We start from the raw sequence: 21417 nt of genomic DNA, 5'->3' as shown, positions 1-21417 counted from the left end.
CGCCTTTCATTATCAATGCCTGCATAGTCCCGACGTTTAATGTCTCATGTCTGAATTTTTTTATTTCTGTATTCTTGAAGCCAGGTAGGTTTATTCAACCAGAGCTCATCCGACACAATAGAATGCGCTTTATACCCTGCGTAATATTATCGGCTAAATTTTCGTTTCCTGGACAAAAATTCCAATGTTGCGATTCCACCTTTTGTTGCATTTCTGCAACAGGATTACAGACACATTTTATTCTAGTGTCGATCACAGCTTCTGATCCAGTACAAGCATATTTCCAAATCAGTCCAAAGACATATATCACCAGGTTTAAATATTGTTGTTAATCTCCTTGGGGCAGAAAATCCTACACCAAGAGACTTTGCCGCACATGCGACGGAGGACGGGGGCACCACCCCTCTACCAATACGGTTAATCGGTATAGTGTCACGTCCATCTTTATCTAGATAACCATACATAGTCATTATGCTAATACACTAATACATAAACATACATACAAATTTGGTACTTAATACAGTGGCGTTAAAGCTAATTAATGTTGGACACTAGATAATACATTGCCATGTTACAAGGTGTATGCAAAAGCATGGGTACGGTAGTATATATACATAACGTGTGTACTCATATGTTGAGTACACTATGATCCTTTGAAGCATTATCATTAGATACACAAGACATGTACATACTGAAATATTTGGTGCGCAATGTTATGCTAGAATAAGTAATTAGTACAGTGAATTAATAGTTAGACCCTAGATTAGTAATGTGTGGTACAGTGTCTTGCTACTGGAATATTTGTGCTGTTTCATAAGTACATTAACCTATGTACGAAGATATTAAAACCCGGACTTTGCCGCACACGAGAATCGCTAACATTATCCTGCTCAGCCGGCAGCTGCCTCAGGGAAACGCCCATACAATCCAGTAGAGACAGGGAGGGAACCGGCACACTTGGGAAAAGGTCATTTCACCCGTTGAATTTCATGCTTTGAAGCTGCCCGCTTCTGAATTTGGCCATGGCCGTTCGGAGAGATCTAGTTCTTTTACTTTGTAGTGACAGGCGACCGTCAGCAAACAGCTACATGTTTACTTTCTTAGATCTAAAATCTTCGCAGTAGAATCTTTTGATGGCCAGGTCTTGCAAGTGGTGGATTTCTATTCGTCACTCGTTCTACTGCGACTGCAACTCCTTAAGTAAAAGTTCATCCCAACCAACTTCCCTTTTTCAAAGTGCTTGCAGTGAAAGTTTCATTCTAATTGTAAAAGTTACAGACACGCCGAGGGGGTCAAAAACGTTGTCACAGATATTTTATACGGTACGTTTTGTAGCCTGCAGTTCTCCAAAGTGCAAGCTACCTCAAAACGCTGGATCAATCATCTTCAGTATATCTTCTCGGTTATTCCATACAATTCTCAAAACCTTCAATTGGTATATCTTTGAAGTTACAGGCCGGCTGGCAGTCTATATTTTTCTCTGCCCATATGGTTTACAGCTCTTTAGAATTCGTAGCAAATTTCTGTCACATCATAAGACAAGGTTGAAGCCTTGTGCACAGTGTCTGTTCCATAAATTAAATCATCAACAGATGGATTATACAGCATTTGGGAAGCTTCTACTTTCTGTGTATTTCTTTAAATGAAATCTAATAGTTTCGTAAAGGAGAAAAGGGCTGCATGAAACCTCAACTCTTCCAAATCTAAGTAATTTTGAGCTATTTTCTTGGCGACCTATTTGGCTGTTCCTAAACCACAAGAAACTGAGGAGCTTTCGGTCTTTTTCTCTAAGTCCTACCTGCAAAAACGCTTTCTTAGTATCTGCTACAAATGCAAATCTGGTAGAAGATTAATTCCCAGATCTGGGTAGTCATTAAAGGATACTTTGTTTTTATCTTTAGAGGATTCATCATAGACAATACGTAATTTAGTTATGGATTTTTCCTCGTTAACAACTGCTTGATGAGATAAGTAATAACTGGAATTCCCCAGTACTTGAAACTGGCAATAACCCTTTCTTTTAACTGCTCCCGTAACACTTCTTTACAGTACTGTAATAAGTTTAGATTGTTTCTTAATTTATTAGCCAGTCTAATGAGTCTTAAAAACACTTAGCGCCGTCATTGTTATTGCCTAGATTCCGATTCTTTTTCCGCAGTAATTTTGTTACACCGTATTACTTTCGAACAAATTCATAATATCCTTCTTGCATTGTTTATTTTACATCTCAGACTTGATTCCTATCACTTTTAACTCCCATAACGCTTTCAATTACTCAGAAATACATTTTCGTTCAATTATCACAATTCTTACTCATACCGTTAAAGCGCTTGACTCAAGAAACGTTCTTTCTTGAATTACGAATCCGAAATGCTATCTGCAGCAATTAATCTCTATCTAACTGAGCATATAAAATCTCGCATAAATAAACATTCCTGTAAAGACATCAGCATCCTTATGTGTTCCAATACCTAACAATTCAAATCCTTTGGAGAATGCCACTCATTTTGTGCTATTTGTCCATTTGTGATTTTCATTGTAACAAGAGTTTCAACTGTAATATGCAATGCCGGATTAAATCTGTTGTGCAGATCCTTCAAATGAGCTACGTCGTAGATCGAAGCTGATGAACGTTCATCCCCCCCCCCAAATCCGTATATTTTAACAGTTTCCTTCCTAACTATTTCTTAGCGCTAAAGCATCCGCAATTTCCCTTTTAACAAAGCAACGCTGAGATCCAGAATCATAAAATTATCCTTAATTCTTGTTTACTTCCTGCCCTTGAAATAGTACTATTAGTTTGCAGTAAGATGTTTTCCTCTCACGAATAATTTAAATTAGAAACTGAAATTAACGTAATCTTAGATTCAGAAGTGGCCTCGCTAATTTTAACTACTCGATCGCAAATTAAATAATTATGTGGCTGGTTGAATATGTTGCATTTATCTTTGCGACAATACTCTTTGGCGACATGCCTACATTTCAGACAGCGAAAACAGTAATTCTTGCAGTTTTGCTTCTCGCCTTGTATCTGGAATTGCCAACTGGCAAGTTTCTGCATCATGTGTTTTAACCCTGCAAAAAATATAGCCTTTCTTGCAATGAATTGGTTAATGCAGTGGTACTTCCCGTATTCCCTTCAGAAAGCGTAATATAGTTCGAAGGGTTTCCTCCCGATTCCAATGTTAACGTTTCTATAATGAGAATGAATTAACAAGCTCCATGTGCTTCTCTGCATTCTATTTCTTTTCTTAAAAACGCTGAAAGTTCACGTATGTTAAACTCTCAAGTTGATTCGCGTTTATTCTAGGTTCATTCTTCCGACAATTTTTGTAAAATCAAAGGGCGTAGTATATTTCCGTACGTATCCGCGGTAACATTAAGGGTTTGTAAGCTTATTAACTGTACTTGGCATTCGTCGTGCAACCTTCTTAATGCTTTCACATTATTGGAGCATTCTTATTCGGTCGATAGTTAGCAGTTCAGTAATAAGGAAGTCACACCAGCGACCAAGTGATAACGTCGCTGAACACTGGTAGTTCGGTCTGGGGTTGGAATCCCAGCAAACGGGCTGACTGCATGGGCGTTTCGTGGTTTCTTCCATGTGTAGCGTGTATACGAGCCAGTTTCCCTTAAAAAGCTCTCTACGAAGGCATCCCTTCTCTTAGGCAGATAGCCTTAGCGTGCTTTGCCGTAATCAAGTAAACCAAACAAATATTAATAAGGGAACTTATGATAAGGTCAGTTTGACCTAACTGTTGTTTAGTCAATGCTATGAAACAGTCTTAGTTCTCACTTCTTAAAATAAAATTCTGAAACCGCAATAAGAGCATTTCCTGACAAGTAACTTGTTAAGTAAGTGAATTTCACAAACTTCGTCAACGTTTCATTATTATGTATTGCTACTTCAAAATTGCTCCAAAAGCCTAGTCGCCCATAAATAGTACTATATCCCCCATAAAATGTCTATATTTCTAACTTCGGCAATTTTATTGTACTTAGTAATCCTGTCAGAAGTTACATTCCGAACTATCATGAGCTTGGTCACTGCTAGAATACAACTTTATATTTTTTTCTACTCTGCCTAGTCATTTGACGGCTTCTTCTTGATAACACTGGCTACGGATGATTTAATGTTCAAATTTCTCTAAAGCTATATGATTCTCAATTACGTTATATAACTCTTCTATTGAATTAATATTTTCTTTTAACTTGTTGAAAAGATCGCATAATTCAACTTTTACACTTTTAGTAAATGCATATTGTTGCGTTTTTCTTTTTCTTCTGACACCAGTTGTTGCGTTATTTTCTTCCTTCACGTTCGTACGGGGTTTGTGTGGATTTGGAGTGAATAACGACGACACTTGATGAAGTATCGAAACACACTTTATTGGCCAGTATTGTCAGGACAGCTCCAAAACACGTTTTACAGTCGTCGATGAACTACTATAAACACGCTGACACGATCAGCGACACAGCCTTCTGGTAATCAGGCTATCACGGTGGAGACAGAATTCGTTCCAGAAAGTTCCCCATCAGTCCATGGCATATCGCCAATTTTGTCGCCAAATAGGCGATTTCTCGCCAAATGTGGCAATCCTGCTTTCCCTTGCTGTTTTATGGCAACCCTAAACTGCTTTGCGGGGAAGCCATCTTACCGCTCCTGTACATTTCGTAACACTATATTAACAGCTCGTTTAGAGTTACTTCTATTTTCGAAATTAATTTAGCTGTTAACTGTCTCACAACTGCCAATTTCTGCTTTACTTAGTCATAAAACATTTTTTAGTCGTCTCAGTCATTTTTCATTCAGCAATTAAACAGTCTGCCTATGCAAATTTCGGAAAAAATGTTCTTACGTTACAACTAATTTCAATCCAATGCCATACTACTTGTAAAGAAACAAAAAAGAGTTGGCTACTCACTCACGTTTCTAATCTTCATTGATTTTGCTTCCCACATCGCAGATCACGTTCCTTTGATCATCAACTCTCTCTAGTGAATTTAGTTCATGTTATTTGGCTCCAAATAAACGATTTGTGAGTAGGCAAATGTTTCTTTGTTTGGAATGAAAAGCTTTCTCCTTCACTTGGCGATGGCAACAAAAGCAGCAGGCTAAAGAATACTTCAGTCATTTAGCACTTAGACATCACGGTAGCTCCCTCAGCAGATAGAACTCATAGTCCAAAATCATTACCCAGTTTTAAAGTCTGTGTGATGCGCTCTTCGTGTACTCGCTTTGTACCAAGCCGGCAATAAATAATTGCATAATTTCTGTTACTACGTTGCATATTGTCTTGCGTTAATTTTTTCTAGCACATTGTTGCACGCGTACGGGTTCGTAATAGATTGAATTCACACAGCTCCGATGACAGGTTGATAAAGTTTATTTTATCGAAGGAAACACTTCAGAGTTCTGGAACTTTCCAAAAAGATAGCCTGACAATTCTTCGCAATCAGTAGTTGCCCTTCAAACTACTAAAAACGTTAAACACAGTCAATGCAAAGCGCATCTAAAGAGCGAAGCTATCATTAGATATTTCAGTGCTCTGACTTGGACTGAGCTAACAACTCAGAGTAGATGCTCTCTCCAGTCTTATATAGTTTTCGACTGACCAACCGAGATATTTCTAGCAATTTTGCTTCTTGAAATTACTGGAAGGCATTTACTCAATGTTAAATGGACTTGTCCCGGTATTCTTACTTTTCCGGCAAGCTTCGCTTTCCTAGATTTTCATGTTACATTATACAGAAAAAGTACAACAATTTCACATATGACTGCTCATAAATCATCTATTTATGTACAAAATTCATAACAATATTAAGAAGAAAAATACACTGGCTGTCATTTAAAGCGCAACACTAAGAGAAAAGTTACGAAAACCATGTAAGATTCCAACCTGGGTACCTTTAAATTACAGTTAAAATTGAGGAACCTTAAAAACTGATAAGCGAATAATCGTTTGAATTCGTGAGACAGAGAACAAAATGTGAGAAGGGTTAAATTACCCTTTATTATTCCAAATAAAGTTTAACAGATGACTCCTTTTTTGGAGTTACAATAAAGCCTCCACTCGGGCTTGAACTCAGAATTAAAACTTAACTAATCTTAACTAAAAAGATATAGCCGAAGATATCAAGATTCTAACAGAGTTGGCCCCTTAATGCTAATTAACGTCGAAGGTAAGTACGGCCAAGCGTGATAATAGCTTAAGACAGAGGGAGTAGTCTAAAAAGGCGAACGCGCTCTAGTCAGAATCACTGGCTCTCTCACGAAGTCAGTAGAACTTCACAGTTAAATACTTCTCCTCATTTGCATTCAAACGCAATTCTGAAAATACATTCTGGCCGAAAGTTGTAAGCTGAAATTCAGGAAGGCAGGAAAATAACTTTTAACTAAAGATTAACTATTAGAAGAATTAACATAAACCTTACAGCCATATTCTTATTAAGACACGTTAAGAATACAAAACTGAAATTGGTAACAGTGACATCTCAGTTTGACTCAAGTATGTCATGTAGTCACAGCAGGTGACATTTGTTGCTGAGATGTTACCCGTTCATGGATTAGAAGGGGGAATTTAGATATGCTTTAGGCGGCATGTCAGTCTAAGCGATTTCGACATTTTCTCAAGTTTCAACTCCTCAACCATCATTGTGCAATCACGGACGACTTGTGTTGAGCAGGCGGTAGGTCTGGTAACCGCCTAAGTCAGGTAAAAAATACAAAGGAATCTAGGAAGTGTTGCACGTTGTAAACACAAGTTATAGTGCATTATTCTGTTGGTAACTGGCTTCATGCAGGATTTAAAAGAAAACTATAGTCTACAGCACCTCAGCGATGTGACATTTTGAAATGGATGAAAACCTGTTGAGTGAGAATGGAATCCAGTGTCACACCCGGTGTCAGACCGGCATCGGTACTTATAACGCAGAGTCTACGGTGTTTATCATCGTCCTAATGCCACATACGAATGCAATAATTCGTATGTGGCATTTGTACTTATATGAGCTATTTGTATACTACTATATGAGCCATTTGTACCTCTACCCGCTGCGTTCTGAGTTTCAGTGCAGTCAAAGGTAACTTAAAGGCAATTTGCGAAAATTCGTCTATGCTTCTAGCGACAGACGTCGAACCCTACGTGCTGAGAATTAATGCACCCTAATTCTTAAGCTGGGTTTGTGATGTAGCTGGTCGATTCATAATAATCATGCATTCTGTATATTCTGTAATATATGATCTGTGACGCAATAGGATGGTTGAGATGCTTCACTTCAATGAATTCGTTTCTCCTTACCACACTAATTTTACATTCGGTTAACTTTGGCCGCAAAAAAGTCCGGTATCGACACCTATTTCTCTGAGTGATGATCTGCATTATCAATATGCAACAATCTTCCGTGATTGACATGAGAAACGTTGCTGTCTTGGTGGCATGTTTTGCTCATAGAACGAACTTTGCTCTTTAGGCGGACTGGGTTGCTCGCGTATTTCACCTGCTAACGTGGTAGCCATATACCTCTACAAGCAGAAAGTAAGCCGTTTTTGAACAAATATTAGAAGCATATATCATTCCGATACATAACAGTGGTTCTTTGTTAACCCTCACTTAGACTGCTTGACTCTTATGGTTTGTATTTGGTGTTGTGCAGCCTGTTCTTTACATTTTCTCCCACGCTTATGAAAACGTTAAGCCGATTAGATGCATGTTTCGTAGTGTTGCACGTTTTATGGCCAGCAGTGAATTTACTGTAATTTTGACGTAGAAATAATCTAATGCCTTACAGTTTTATATGTAAATTAATATGTTAAATAATTTAGAAACAGCGTGTCTGAATTTTTATAATTCAATCATAGCACATAATGTTTTACCGCAGCAAATAAATTTAAAATTTAAGCTCATTTCTCTGAGCTTCCAAATCGAGATAATGCGAAGTTTCACTAATACGAACTTGAATAAACTCTTCACTAGTGAGAAGCTGAATAGATGCTGGGTTAAATATTTCACTAGAGAGAAGAATACTTACTTATGTCATTTAATTCTTGAAGAAAAATATATTTAATTGCAAACCCATTTTAATTATTTTCAGAACTCATTTCTGTAACAGACCTGTTATTTTTTCTCCATATGTTTAGCGAATGCCAAGAAAATTCATTTCCTTATGACCACGGGGAACAGAGTTTTGCTTTTTGTGTCCTATTTTCATCCAAATGTTTTCGTATGAAAACTATTGAGACCAGATTTTAATGAGTAAAACATTTCATAAATAAGACATCATTTAGAGAATAGGGAGGATGAACTAATATCGTTTATTTTCAATACTTCCGCGAAAACTAGAAATTTAAAGAGTATAATGATCCCTTGTCCATCCTCCTAGAAGAATGCTTGTCGGGAAAATTGTGTTATTTTGTCCTTTTCATCAATGAAGGCGGAAGTATTTGTTTGACTGCTTTTTCGTGAGACAGAATAGATTTACTGCCGTATTTAAAAAGGTAAAGAAGTCCTTTTATATATATATATAATTAAATGATATTCTAGCATTTCATTAGAGCAGCGTCGTGATCAATATTGCTATCTGCTTTAAATTTAGAGTACGAGGCAGCCCTACATTGACAAAGTTCTTCCTCTTTGCTAATATTTTTACTGCAAAACATAGTCATCAAAAGAAGAACAGAATACATTATATACATCACTTAATTTAAGTAAAATTTCCTTATTTACAGAGATTTTTATAGGTGAAGTTTTTAGACAAAAAACATTATTAAAGGAGGTCTTTTTTTTCGTAAACATTAAATGGAAAAGCATTATACATTAAAGTATAAGCAGTTTTCTTCATTTATTCACGCAGTGAAAAAGTATCGAATATACAACTGACGGTTGTAAAATTGATTCAAAGTATTTTTTTTACCCTGTTTCGGTTTCGATGGTAGCTGGATCCAAATTCGCAGAGTTTAATCAATGCCTTACAGACCGCGATTTTTAGAATTAGATGTCACTCTAGAGGAAAAAGCGGGAAATAAAGAATAAAAATATCGCAATTGTTAGTTTCTTCTGCAATTAAAAACCTGTGTTTCTTAGGACTAAGCAGAAAACTTGTAGAATCATTAGATTTTTGGATTCTGGAGACTTAAAAAAATTTGCAATGCCCTCGCAGGGACTCTTAACTCTGGATCTCTCGAGTAGGCTTCCAAATACACCACGAAGGCATGCCGAAAGAAGGGAGAAAATACTTCATATACTCCCCATTTTTTAAAAAAGGCAACTGGGGATTAGTGGAACCAGTCGCCAAATGCTGGTGGTGACGAATTATCGTTCGCCATCTTTTAGTTCCGGCTCTACAGTAGAATCATTAGGTAATTTTGAAGAAAGAGACATGAAACTGTGCACTGCCGTCACCGGGCCTCGAACTCTGGACCTGTCGAATAGGCGTCTAGTATCCTTCCAATTACACCTCGAAAGCATTCGGAAAGGAGGGACAAAATACCTTATAAAGTCCGCCAGAAATTCACAAAGAAATGGCTGAAGTGTTTGGTAGTAATTATCTGGAACGCAACATGTATCCTGATGGTGAATTCTCCGATTCAACATCCCAGCGCAAGACTAACTAACATGGGATTTTTGCGGTTATTTCTCATGTACTCCATTTCCAAGAGAAACCACTTTTCCATCGCTGCAAAAACATCGTGGACAAAAACGTCGCAGAGAAAACAACGCAAAGCGAAAACTTTATCATGGAAACCATCGTGGAAAAAAAGAAAACATCGCAGTTCTCAAACACCGTGGTACAAAATATCGCCGCCGAAAATAAAGAGATTAAAAAATTCCAGAGTTTAATAACATCATAGTCTAAAATACCTTAGTAAAAAATGAAGCATTTACAAATCATCGCATGACGATAGCATCGCAGACATGCTTTTCCCAGGCTTTAAAAAGTTGTAAATGCATATTCGCATAATGATTTGGGATCTTCCTTTTTCTAACCATTTTAAGATTATATTTTTCACGAAAAGTTAGCAGTAAAACTTTATAAAAAAAAGATTAATTTTATTAATGACCTTTGTTCCCATTTAGTCCACCAATTTAGCCTGTGTGTACTCTACCCTAACCAATTTATAAGATTTGGCCTTCTTAAGTAGCATAGAATTAGAGTAGAACTCTAAAAGACAACTTGCGAATTTTCCATGTATCTTATAAATAACGCAGAGATAGGGAAAAGATGTAAAGGACCTTTTTTAATCCAAATAAAGTTTAACAGACGGCACCAACTTGTGCTTACAGAAGCCAATAGCTTTGGCTTTAAATCAAATGAGTAATGAGTAAGTATAGTAATGAGTAAACTAAAATTAATGGAATTTAAGTATAGCTTGACGGCTTCATAGTTTAACTAACGCGCAAGCTGACTCTGATCAAAGTCAGCGTAAACAAGCCTAATGGCAAGACCAACTCAAAAACCATAGAATACTGATGGCTAGAGAATAAACGTAGCTTACAAGCAGGCAGAACAAGCTTTTATTTCATACTCCAAAACCTTCCTTTGAATAGTAATGTATGAAACCTTCCTTTGAGTAGTAATGTATGAAACCTTCCTTTGAGTAGTAAAACGTATGCCATTTTTTTCCTTTGAATGCTTCTTTCTTTCTACCTAATTTGAATATCGCGCGCGCTGGAAATTGACATTCTGGCAGGGAAATGGAAACAAAGCTTTATAGAAAAGGAAATAAACATATAAAATATTTCGTAAGTAACTTAAATTATACTTTATAAGTTAACCAGCAAACAGCTTCCACTCAACTGAAGGAAATCCAGTCCATCATCCGCAAATAACTGTCTTTCCAGGAAACCGACATTTATGCACAAGATATACTGAGATTTACGAACGTCTGTCCCGTCATTTGTCGCTAACATATTCGAATAGTCTTATATTATCATATGCTGTAGAATTCTGCTGTCATTTATGATATTTTCACCATAGTTATTTTGAACTATAATTACCTTGTTCATAGAAGCTCTCTTTATACCATTAATTATTTGTGCTACAATATTTGCAACTTATTCCTGTGCTTTTTATCTTGAATGAAATCCTGATACACTCCGCATTGATCTGCTACAACAGTTAAGGACCAGTATTTTAACATAGCGCTTCCTCCTTCTAACAACTCTGAAGCAAACTGTACAGAAGGACTTGTTATCCAAACCGTGCTTTAGTTTAAAATGTTATGTATGTCTTGAGAACTATAAAACCCTCATATTTCTTTAAAGAGAAATTCGTGTGTTGTCATAATGTCACAGTTTTACTGTTTTTTCATTTCTGAAAGATGATTTTAATCTTTTGCAGGGAAGACTTGTGTAAACATCATGGATCATGTGATACGCTTGGTAAGTTTCTCAATAAAAGCCTTTTTTAAATTTATACGTATATATAAATATTTTGATAATAACTTTTTATATTTGTATATCTGCCAATAGAATCCATACAAGATTTCATAAACATTTAAGTATATTTATTTTATTATTAATTTAATCCCTTACCTTACGATTTATTTTCAAAGATGCAGCCGTGTACAAGAAATTTATTTTAGCGCATCTCTGTACAAAGTTATCACAAAATAAAATTAAAAATTTCCAGTTTTTGTTGAAACATTTTATATGGTTTTTAAACATCCAGGTATACGGCGTACGTTTTCCACCAAAGTCGAATTTGGCAGAGAAAAAATATGTGGGCAGACTCATCATTTCCACTTAAGGGGTTAATTAAAACATTTAGTAAACAAATTAAGCAGTCTTTTTGTTCCGTTTTATATTGCATTAATTATATTCAGAGAAGAAATCTCCTTTTTGAAGCATTATTATTACACATTAATGACTGCTGATTGCTTATACGAAATTTACAGTTCTAGTCCTGTACTGAAAAATTTAAAGTATATATTTTTCTGCTACATCACACCTTTCACAGAATGTGTGTCACGTGTATCAATCAAGACGAGGGAATGCATAAGAATTGCAGAAACATAAAACTACGATGTAAACAGCTAACGGGAAAAAAAAAAAAAAAAAAAAAAAAAAAAAAAACCATAGTTATGCCGAACGTTGCATCTTAATAAAAGGACACCTTCCTACATCACGATAAAGTTGTTGAAAGGTCAAAACTATTAGTCCACCAGCGGCCGAGCGGTAAAATCACAGAACACTGGTAGTTCGAGCGTGTTCAAATCCCTGCGAACGGACTAGCTGCAAAAGAATTATCTTGATTTTCCCCATGTGTAACGTTGATATGAGGCGGGTTTTCCCGAGAAACTCCTCCGATATAGCACTCTGCGCTCTTTTTGTTTATATAGCACTCTTCGCCTTAGTCAGATAGCCATCGTGTCCTTTGCCGTAATCTAAATAACCCTAACCCTGAAGCTGCAAAACAATGGAAGCTTCATTTCTGCTTCATCATCGGCGGCGGCTGAGGCTTCCATGGTTTATCCCTCAGTGTTACGCTTGAAATGGCCATTCTTCCATGGGAAAATCTCCCAAGGATTTATCCCTTCCAAGGCCGATAACTTTCCAGCAATAAACAGAGAAACGTCAAAATTAAATACCTTTTAAGAATATTCAGATTCTGCATGACGTTCAGGAATATATAACTCATAATTTTCACCCCAATAAGAACTTTTTCATTTAGCCGCTCGGAATTTAAAATCGAAAGTATTTCTGCAATATGGACTTCTATCCAAACATCTCAGCTTTCCTCGCCGTTTGTTTATTTTCTCGAGTCCATTCTCACAAATATGCATTCTTCGCCATTCAAGGAAATATATGCTCATAGCCCCTTAGTTACGCTTATGTATTTGAGTGAAGTTGAAAGTATGCTAACAAATAAATTGTTTTACATAATTATAACTTCAAATTACTCGATTTATCTAATGATACTTATACCTTTTATAGACTTTTATTGATTGCAGTCAAAAATTTATAAAATACACATGTTTTATATTATTCGCATATCTACGATTACAAATCGAATCTACGAATCTATCTATAAAAAGTATAAATCTAATCGAAATCGTTCCTTCCACCGTCATACTTTGTAGAGACATTAAGTTATTTTGAAGCAGAAGCTGTGTAAAAAGAGCAATGCCCTCGCCCTCGGACCAATGGACTCGAACCTCGGACCTCGCGAATACGCGCCGAGTGTGCTGACCGTTACACCACGAAGGCATGCTAAGAAGGCGGGATAAATACCTTATAACTTTTTCTACAGTCATAAACAGGTATTTATATTAATTACTTCTGCAGTCTGTGCCCTACGCAAAGTAGATGGAAAATGTGGCTACGGGCTCTGTTATTTTATAATGATCCTAGACATGAAGTGAATTTATTTTAATTTAATTTTTTAATTTTTTTACTTTATTTTTAGAATATTGCAAAATTTGCATAAAAACCTTAAATAACTTTTGTATTTATGCAAATTTAACAAAGAGTAGACTTCATTAAAAATTAAAAGGATTAAATTGAACATAAGTTGCATTTCTAACTTACTTTTTTTATAAAGAAAAATTCTTTAAAAGACCCGTGTCATATTTAATTAAATAAAGCGTACCCTTTTGGGACAAATATCAACACTGCATTTTAAATTACGTTACTTCTGCAGTAAATAACGTGGACCTTTCAGTGTTAGTTTGAATCATGTAATTGCTTTTTTCTCCCCAAGCACTATATTAGGACAATGTGTAGAGTCATTAGGTTATTTTGGAGCAGGAGACATGAAAATGAGCAATGCACTCGCTGGGACTCGAGCCGGGACCTTTAGAATACGCGCTGAGTGTATTCTAGAGACTAATTACATTTACATCACGGAGGCATGCAGAAAAGAGGGAGAAAATACCTTATAAACGATGGTGCTTCCTTTTAATCGAATTTTTATAAAAAAAGTACAAAAATAAATAACTAAATAAATATAAAAATAATTTCAATAATTCGAAAAATATAGACAGAAGCAAGATGCAGTTTTTGAAAACGTGCACAGAGATACATGGTTTGTTTCTTAAAAAAAACGAAATAATTTATTGCCATAATAATTATTTTTTATGAGATTATTTAAAATCACAGGTATATAGAGGTCGACCGACGTTATTGGTACATTGAAATAAGTTAATTCTTAGTACTGTGCAGGTTCTTAATATTGCGACATATTGTGACTCTTCAGGGTTATGCAGAGTGTAATGTCGTATCTGGCTATCGTCACATTGAACATTTGTAATCCTAGCTGCGTTACGAATTGTTCTGTGGCATTGAGCGAATTTCTGACATAGCTGAAGCATCACCTATGAGTTAAGAAGTTGAGTTGAGTTGAGTTTTTGGAAATAAAATCCTTCATTATATCTATATAAAAAAACATGTCTTTCTGTGCATTTCTATGAAAACAGCATCATCCATGATTTTCGAATTACTGAATTTTTATTTTTCTGTTATTTTCGAATCGCCCTGTATATATAGCAGCATACACTATTCCTGCACGTACGATTTAAGGGATAAAATATTGGGAAAATACAATTGATCTTTCAAAACTCCAATTTGAACTGCCAGAGTTCGACTATACACCACTTCCCTTTCCCCCAAAAATATTACACTTGAAAAGGTTTTGGATATTTACTGTAGTTAGAAAGAAACTTGCAGAAGAACTACAAAATTTACAAATAATATTTCTTCTTTTTTAATACGGCCCCCTTTATTTTAACGTCGTCAAAATTACCGATAAATCGCCAATCGTCGCGAAGAGACCTAACTACGATCACTTAAGCCCCGTTCACAAGAGCAGATTCGACCGGTAGCGAAAACCGGTTCTTCCAACGTGTCCCGTTCACATGGGACAAGCATTAACTGCCTCGCCGAATTGGAGGTAGAACTTGGTTGAATGTTTCTTACCTCTCGGGAGCAGGGCAAATGGGGAGATTTCCCGTACTATACTGCGCGGTTCACTTAATTTTAGTTACTGCTCGCTGGACTGTCAGCGAAACAATCGCGCTGATAGATGTCTGGGGATCCTCCCCCAAATTAGATAGAACTGTACAAGATACGGAAATTATAGGCAAATACAGACAAGGTTATCTGATGCTAGGTTATCGTTCAAATTAAAACTAAAGTTAAAACAAGTGCATATCGGCTTCAACGCAAAAAGGGACTCGGTACCTTTTGAATGATTTTTTTTTTTAAATTTAAGCATTTTCATCTACTTAATAATTCTGAATCATCCATTTAATAATTATGAATATTATTAAATGGTTTTGTAAGACAAAATAATTTTAAGCTGAAAAAAAGTTTTTGCTAGCATTTTTTTTTAATTTAAATTTTTGAAGAAAAATTTTACAATTAAAATGTCTTTCTTCTCCTACAATTTTCAATGTCTCCCCTCCCAGTTTTTTTATTGTATTTATTAGAGTGTTCGTAATAACTTCAAGGAATGATTTTGCAATTAATGAATTAGTTTCTGAGAAAAAAAAATACACTTTTATCTAAAATCTTTAAAACAAATATGATCTCAGTCACATTTTCATTTAAATAATTTTTTCCGAAAGTATTTTGCAAAATCCATCCTTGTTTCTATATAATTTTATATAGAAACTATATAATTTTATATAGAAGTATATAATTTTATATAGAAGTATATAATTTTATATAGAAGTACTTGTTTCTATATAATTTTATATAGAAGTATATAATTTTATATAAGCAGTAAAAATAATAAAAAATTTAATCCATACGTGTATATGTTTTAGGAGTAAAAGGATTTATTGCATTTGCAGTTTAAAGAATTCAAACTGTCTAAATAGACATTTAATCATTTCAAATCTTTAAAATTTTATTACTGAATTTCAATATACACATATGTATATAAATCAAACCTAGTGCTATTTATTCAATTGGTAAATATAAACATAAATTACAATCCTTTTTTTAAAACCTTATGTGGCCAGAAAAATTGCAAAAACTAATAAAACGCAAGCAGAATTTTTCTTTACCTGTTTTTGTTTTGTAAAACACGTTCAAAACAATTTTAATACATTAATTATTTATAATATTGCTGCTTGCGTACGGGTTTGTAATAGATTGATAATAGTTCGTAAATGATTGTCATTGCACTCAAATCCGATGATAGCTTAATTAAGTTTATTTTATCAACATAAACACTTCAAAGTTCTGGAATTTTCCACAGAAATACTCGTACAAGTGTTTAGCATATCACTAAGTATAATCAGTAGTTATGCTTCAATCTAAAGAACGTTAAACACAACGGAATGCAAAACGCATCTTAAGAGAAAGTTAACTCAGAAATATCTCCAATCTCACGCTGAACTAACAACTGGTAACAATAACAACTTATATAGCGTAAATAATGTCATAAAAATAGTGTGGTATAATGAGATTATTACTTTGAAACCGATGTTTCGAATTGATGCCCAAGAAGAACTAATATTTTCCATTCTACTTCATTGCATATCTTTCAAAAAAGTACAAAATCATCCAATTAATTTCCTTTATCATTTTTTTTAAATGCGAAAAGTTTGTTTTATAAACTTTGAAAATGTCGGAAGTTTGTAACCGATATATTTTTAGATATGATATTTTAAAATTAATGGGCATCAAAAAGTCTAAAAATATGAACGATTTTCAAAAATTCTCCCAAAATATTTTTAAAAAAATTACGCTAAAATTTCATTTAATTTCTTTTTTCTTTCACAGTGTGTTATGGTGCAAACTATAATATTCTGAGATTCTCAGTTTATCTGTTAATATTTGCAAAAAGTCGTTTTAACTTTAAATTTGAAAAAAAAAATTAATCCTCTAAAAATCAAAAGCGTGACACCACATCCACAAGCAGTGTATGTACAAAGTTTGAGTTCTATATCTTATCGGGAAGCAGTTTAAAAATCCATTACCATCTTTTAACCATAGCGACAAGCGCCAAGAGTGAACTAAATAACAGCTTATAAAATAATAATAATAATTAAAAAGCATATATTTTTCAGGAACCATTACGAAAGTTCAGGTACCAGTTGCGAAAGTACAGATTACAAAATTAACAACAGTAAACCACGTTAAAAATGTGTAAACTGTATTAGAAATCTGCCAAATCGGAGACGTGATTGTTCATAGAGGCTTTAGGTGTAAAGGGGAAGGAAGACGGTGGTCTTCTGAACGGGTCCTAAAGACGAAACTCTTTCATGTCTCCTTTTTCTCCCCTTGCTAACGGCAGCTGTGCGAAGGAGCGTTGCATGTGAACGGGGCTTAATAGTGATGCTTGCCTCCATTATTTTGTGGCCGTTTTCTCCTGTTGGAATGCTTCGAAAAATTGCCATTTATCTAGGAAGAATGATATAACATCTTGATCATTCCTTGATAATTCAAAAATTATTAACATGTTTTTGAAAAAGTGGCAGGAAATACGACAAAAATATAACGATAACGGGCCTTTATCGGAGCTTTTCACGTGACGAATAGTAAACATGGTTAAGACTGCCGGCTGTTTGTAGATTGTTTATTTTATCACCTTGCACTATAAAAATTGATATTCTGTAACTAAATTGATATTCTGTAACTAAAAGTTAAAATTTGCCAGATATTAGCACTAGGCATTTACATACTGCACATAAACATTTGCAGGCCCATTAGAGGCCGACATGTAAAGTTGCTGAACACTGGTAGTTCAGTCCGTGACTCGAATCTCACGAACGGGTTGGCTGCATGGGCGTTTTCGTTGTTTTACTCTGTAACGTATATACGAGCCAGTTTCTCTTAGAAAGCCCTTTACGAAAGCATCCCTCCCCTTAGGCAGATTGCCGTAATCACATAAACCAAACCATAAAGATTGCAATGTGCAAAATGCAAGCAAACGTAAAATAGCGTTAAATCACACTGTAGTCTCGTATGAAGTTTTTGTAACTGTGCTGGAATTACTTCCAGGAAACACAGGAATGTCATGACATTTTTAAAAAAAAATTTTAATTGCTTTATATGCAGATTTTTACTGAAATGGGATTTCAAGCAATCTATTAAGAATATCACTATAATACCATGCATGTTATTAATTTGTTTACATTTCATTTATTAGCATATAGGCTATGCTAGTTTAACATTCTAATGCAGTTATTAATCGATAACATGAAAGCAATGATACTGACTGTACTTATCGTGATATTATAAAACAGTAACATCCAGAGGCTTTATTATTGGTGCGGAAATCGCTCTGCTTATTAAAAGTGTGTTTTCAGGTTATAGTTGCATGCTTGATGTCTAATGTTAGTAAATATGTATATATTCTACAAAATTTTGTGTAAGGCAGAAATGACTAATTCATTGGTGGCACGCAGCCCGTTTTAATTTTTAACAAGCTTTTTAGTCTTCTTTCCATGAAGTTATTCACGTGATAAAAAGCAGCAGTTCAATTCAATAAAAAGTATAAGTTAGCTGAGCAAAATGTATCTTCTAGCAAGTTGTTTAGATGAATCGATAGTAATATAAAAATTCTGTAGAGGCATTGAGTATTTTGGAGGCAGGCAAGATGAAAAATGAGCAATCGCCTTCGCCTGGAATCGAACCACGGACCTCGGGGAAATACCGGCCCAGCGTTCAGAATCACTACACCACGAAGACACGCTAGGAAGGCGGGAGAAATAGCTTATAACACTAACAACTTGTATTCTTTGTTGGTTCATCGAAGGTAATTCATATTTAAAGTTGGAGAATGTGCACACTGTTTGCAAAAACGTTGTTTGAAGTTCTCGAGAATTTTTTAGAAAATCGTTTCACAGAAAGTGCAAGCAAAAGAAGTGATTTATCACTACGCTTACTCAATAGTTTGGATAATATAAATTAAAACTTACGAAACTTATTTTACATGCCATGCTTTGTCAAGATAATGGGAATATTTCTTCTCTCGCAATATACGTTGTAAAACTAGGAATTAAAACTAAAGATATAGCTTTGCACTACACATCAACAGAACTTAACAAGAAAGAAAATGAAATGCCTTGCCATTTATGAAAGACTTTATAACTGCAGTGAATTGTGATCACGTTCACTAACCAATGGCAAGTTCAGTACTTTAAGAGGCAGGAGACATAGAATGCCGTAGCGATAACACCAGAACCTGGATAATTCGAGACTTTTTAAAAGTCGAATTGTAACTATTCTTGATTATCCCAATTTTTGTGACTAGAAATATTCACTGTGTGTGTTTTTTAATGATTTTGAATTCCCCCCCCCCGTATTTCTTTCTTGATATATCAATGTCGGCTTATAACTCTTGCATATATGTGAAATTTACTTGTGTGTGTATGTGATTATGACAAAGCCTCTAGGGCTATCTGCCTAAGGGTAGGAATGCCTTCGTGGAGGACTTTCTAAGGGAAACTGGCTCGTATACTCGTTACACATGGGGAAAACCATGAAAATGCCCATGCAGCCAGCCCGTTCGCGGGATTCGAACCTCGGACTACCAGTGTTCAGCGACTTTACCGCTCAGCCGCTTGTGCGCGAAATTTACTTGAAAGTGAATACGCAGTCTTAAAATGAACGGCAACGCACAGCGTTATCATAAACAGTTTTCGAATTATCATCTGAACAACTATCTAACTCTCAACACAAAGCACATATCAACTTAAAATCCAAGCAAGATTTAAGCCACTCATAGTGGCTTACAAATAAAATTACAACACAAGCTCAATTGATTGATCTTAACTTTTACAGAAATGAGGCTGCTATTCCTATACGCTGAGTTTGAAATATTTATAAAACAAGGTTCTAATTCAAAGATAAACATCCGCTCCTGTCTGCACGGCAGCTAAAAATTAAAACTTGTACTAACAGCGCAGCTACCTATTTATTGGCCTTTTATGAATTCAGCAGGAGCTAGTTCTCAGAGAGACATTGGCGATGCTACAAACGCTACAATATACCCTGTTAAGATTCTTATACTAAGCCGCATGCCTTTACATTTTCATAGCTTTCTGGTCTGAGCAAAATTGATAATATGAACATAAAAGCATACGATCACTCAAAATCCAACTGTTGGTAAACTTCAAAATAGTTGTCACAAGGTATATTTCCCAAATGATGTATATCATACCCCAAACACCCTTTGTAAAACCCTTAACATTTTGATGTAATTTGCTCTTCCGTGGTTTTCCGGCTCATTTATTTATTCCACAAGTAACCTCTTTCGAGTTCTTGTGAGTATTTTAAAAGAAATTGCAATTTATTTTAGCAAATAGTCTGTGAATTTATTCTGTATAAAGCAAAACGTAGCTACCTGACAAGACATAATACTTTTATATTTCCTAACATACACTTTTATTCTATATTAAAATATGTACGAGCTTTTCTTTAAAAAATCCAAAAATAGTATCTATGAAACATTATTTTTGTTACCCCATTCACATTAATTTTCAAGGAATATTTCTCATATTAAAAGAAATATCATTTAACGCGAAGAGGATACTTTATTGAATTTCATTATCACTCTCATGTGGACACTTTCACTTAGCTTTCACATTTTCCAAAGTACCTACACCTTTAAGCATTTTCCCGACTTTAATTTAATTTCGATATTTCTTACACATGGAAATACACTGGTTTCCAACAAGTAAGGAAAAATCACAAAAATAGCAATAACTCACTGAAAATAAGCCAATATGTATAAAATTTGAATATGTTGTTCAATAAGAATTGCTGAGTAAAACTGCAGTATACAAATTAGTGACGCTGCAATCGAAATGCGTCACCTGTGAGGAGCATAAAATTGCATGTTTCAGTGCAAGCCTGCAAATTTTGCTGTGATACTGAGATAAGAAATTTGGAATAGTCAATTTTTAACGATGACCTCCAGGCACCATTTGCCCGAAGCACTGCGATGGAGAGCTATTGGGAGACTAGATGCAGGGTAAAGTCAGACAGAGGTGGCCAGATGGTTAAATGTAAGCCCCTCTATGAGACTTTGGAAACAATTTCTAACCACAGGTTCGACATCGAAGAGGTTCACCCAAAGACGGCCAACCTCTACGACGAGCGCCGATGACCGATATTTGTTGTTATGGTCACGAAGGAATGGAACCACAACTCCGACTCATCTCAGATCCTCCCTGCCTGCAGCCACCAGAAATTGGTGTCAATGTCGACTGTGCGTAGAAGGCTTCACTAAGGAGTTCTGTACGTGAGGCGACCAGCCATTTGCGTGCCGCTCACGTCACATTATAGAAGGGAACGTACGTTTGAAGTGGGTACATCAGTTTGTCCACCGAACAGCTGACCAGTAGAGGGCTGTTTTCTTTATAGATGAGTTTAAGTTTACCCTCCAAAGCGTAGGCGCTATTTGATTTGGATAGAATCTGGAACCTGTTATCATCCACCAAACATCCGTGAAAGAGGAAAA

General features: G+C 35.4%; 1 protein-coding gene across 2 annotated transcripts in view; it reads left to right on the top strand.

Annotated features, from left to right (window-relative positions):
* Positions 1 to 21417, top strand: part of LOC118185717 (A disintegrin and metalloproteinase with thrombospondin motifs 9-like) — a 690813-nt gene that overhangs the window by 306462 nt on the left and 362934 nt on the right. For both annotated transcript variants that reach the window (XM_085807434.1, XM_085807433.1), the window contains one exon: positions 11341 to 11381. In XM_085807434.1, the coding sequence (XP_085663560.1) occupies positions 11341 to 11381 (41 nt within the window). The remainder of the gene's footprint in view (positions 1 to 11340; positions 11382 to 21417) is intronic.

Source organism: Stegodyphus dumicola, chromosome X1 (genome assembly GCF_044657685.1).
Source record: "Stegodyphus dumicola isolate Sdum_Otavi_A_Nest chromosome X1, ASM4465768v1".
Lineage (NCBI taxonomy): Eukaryota > Metazoa > Arthropoda > Arachnida > Araneae > Eresidae > Stegodyphus > Stegodyphus dumicola.
Note: the sequence above shows the minus strand (reverse complement) of the source record. Positions and strands in the feature narration are given on the sequence as shown.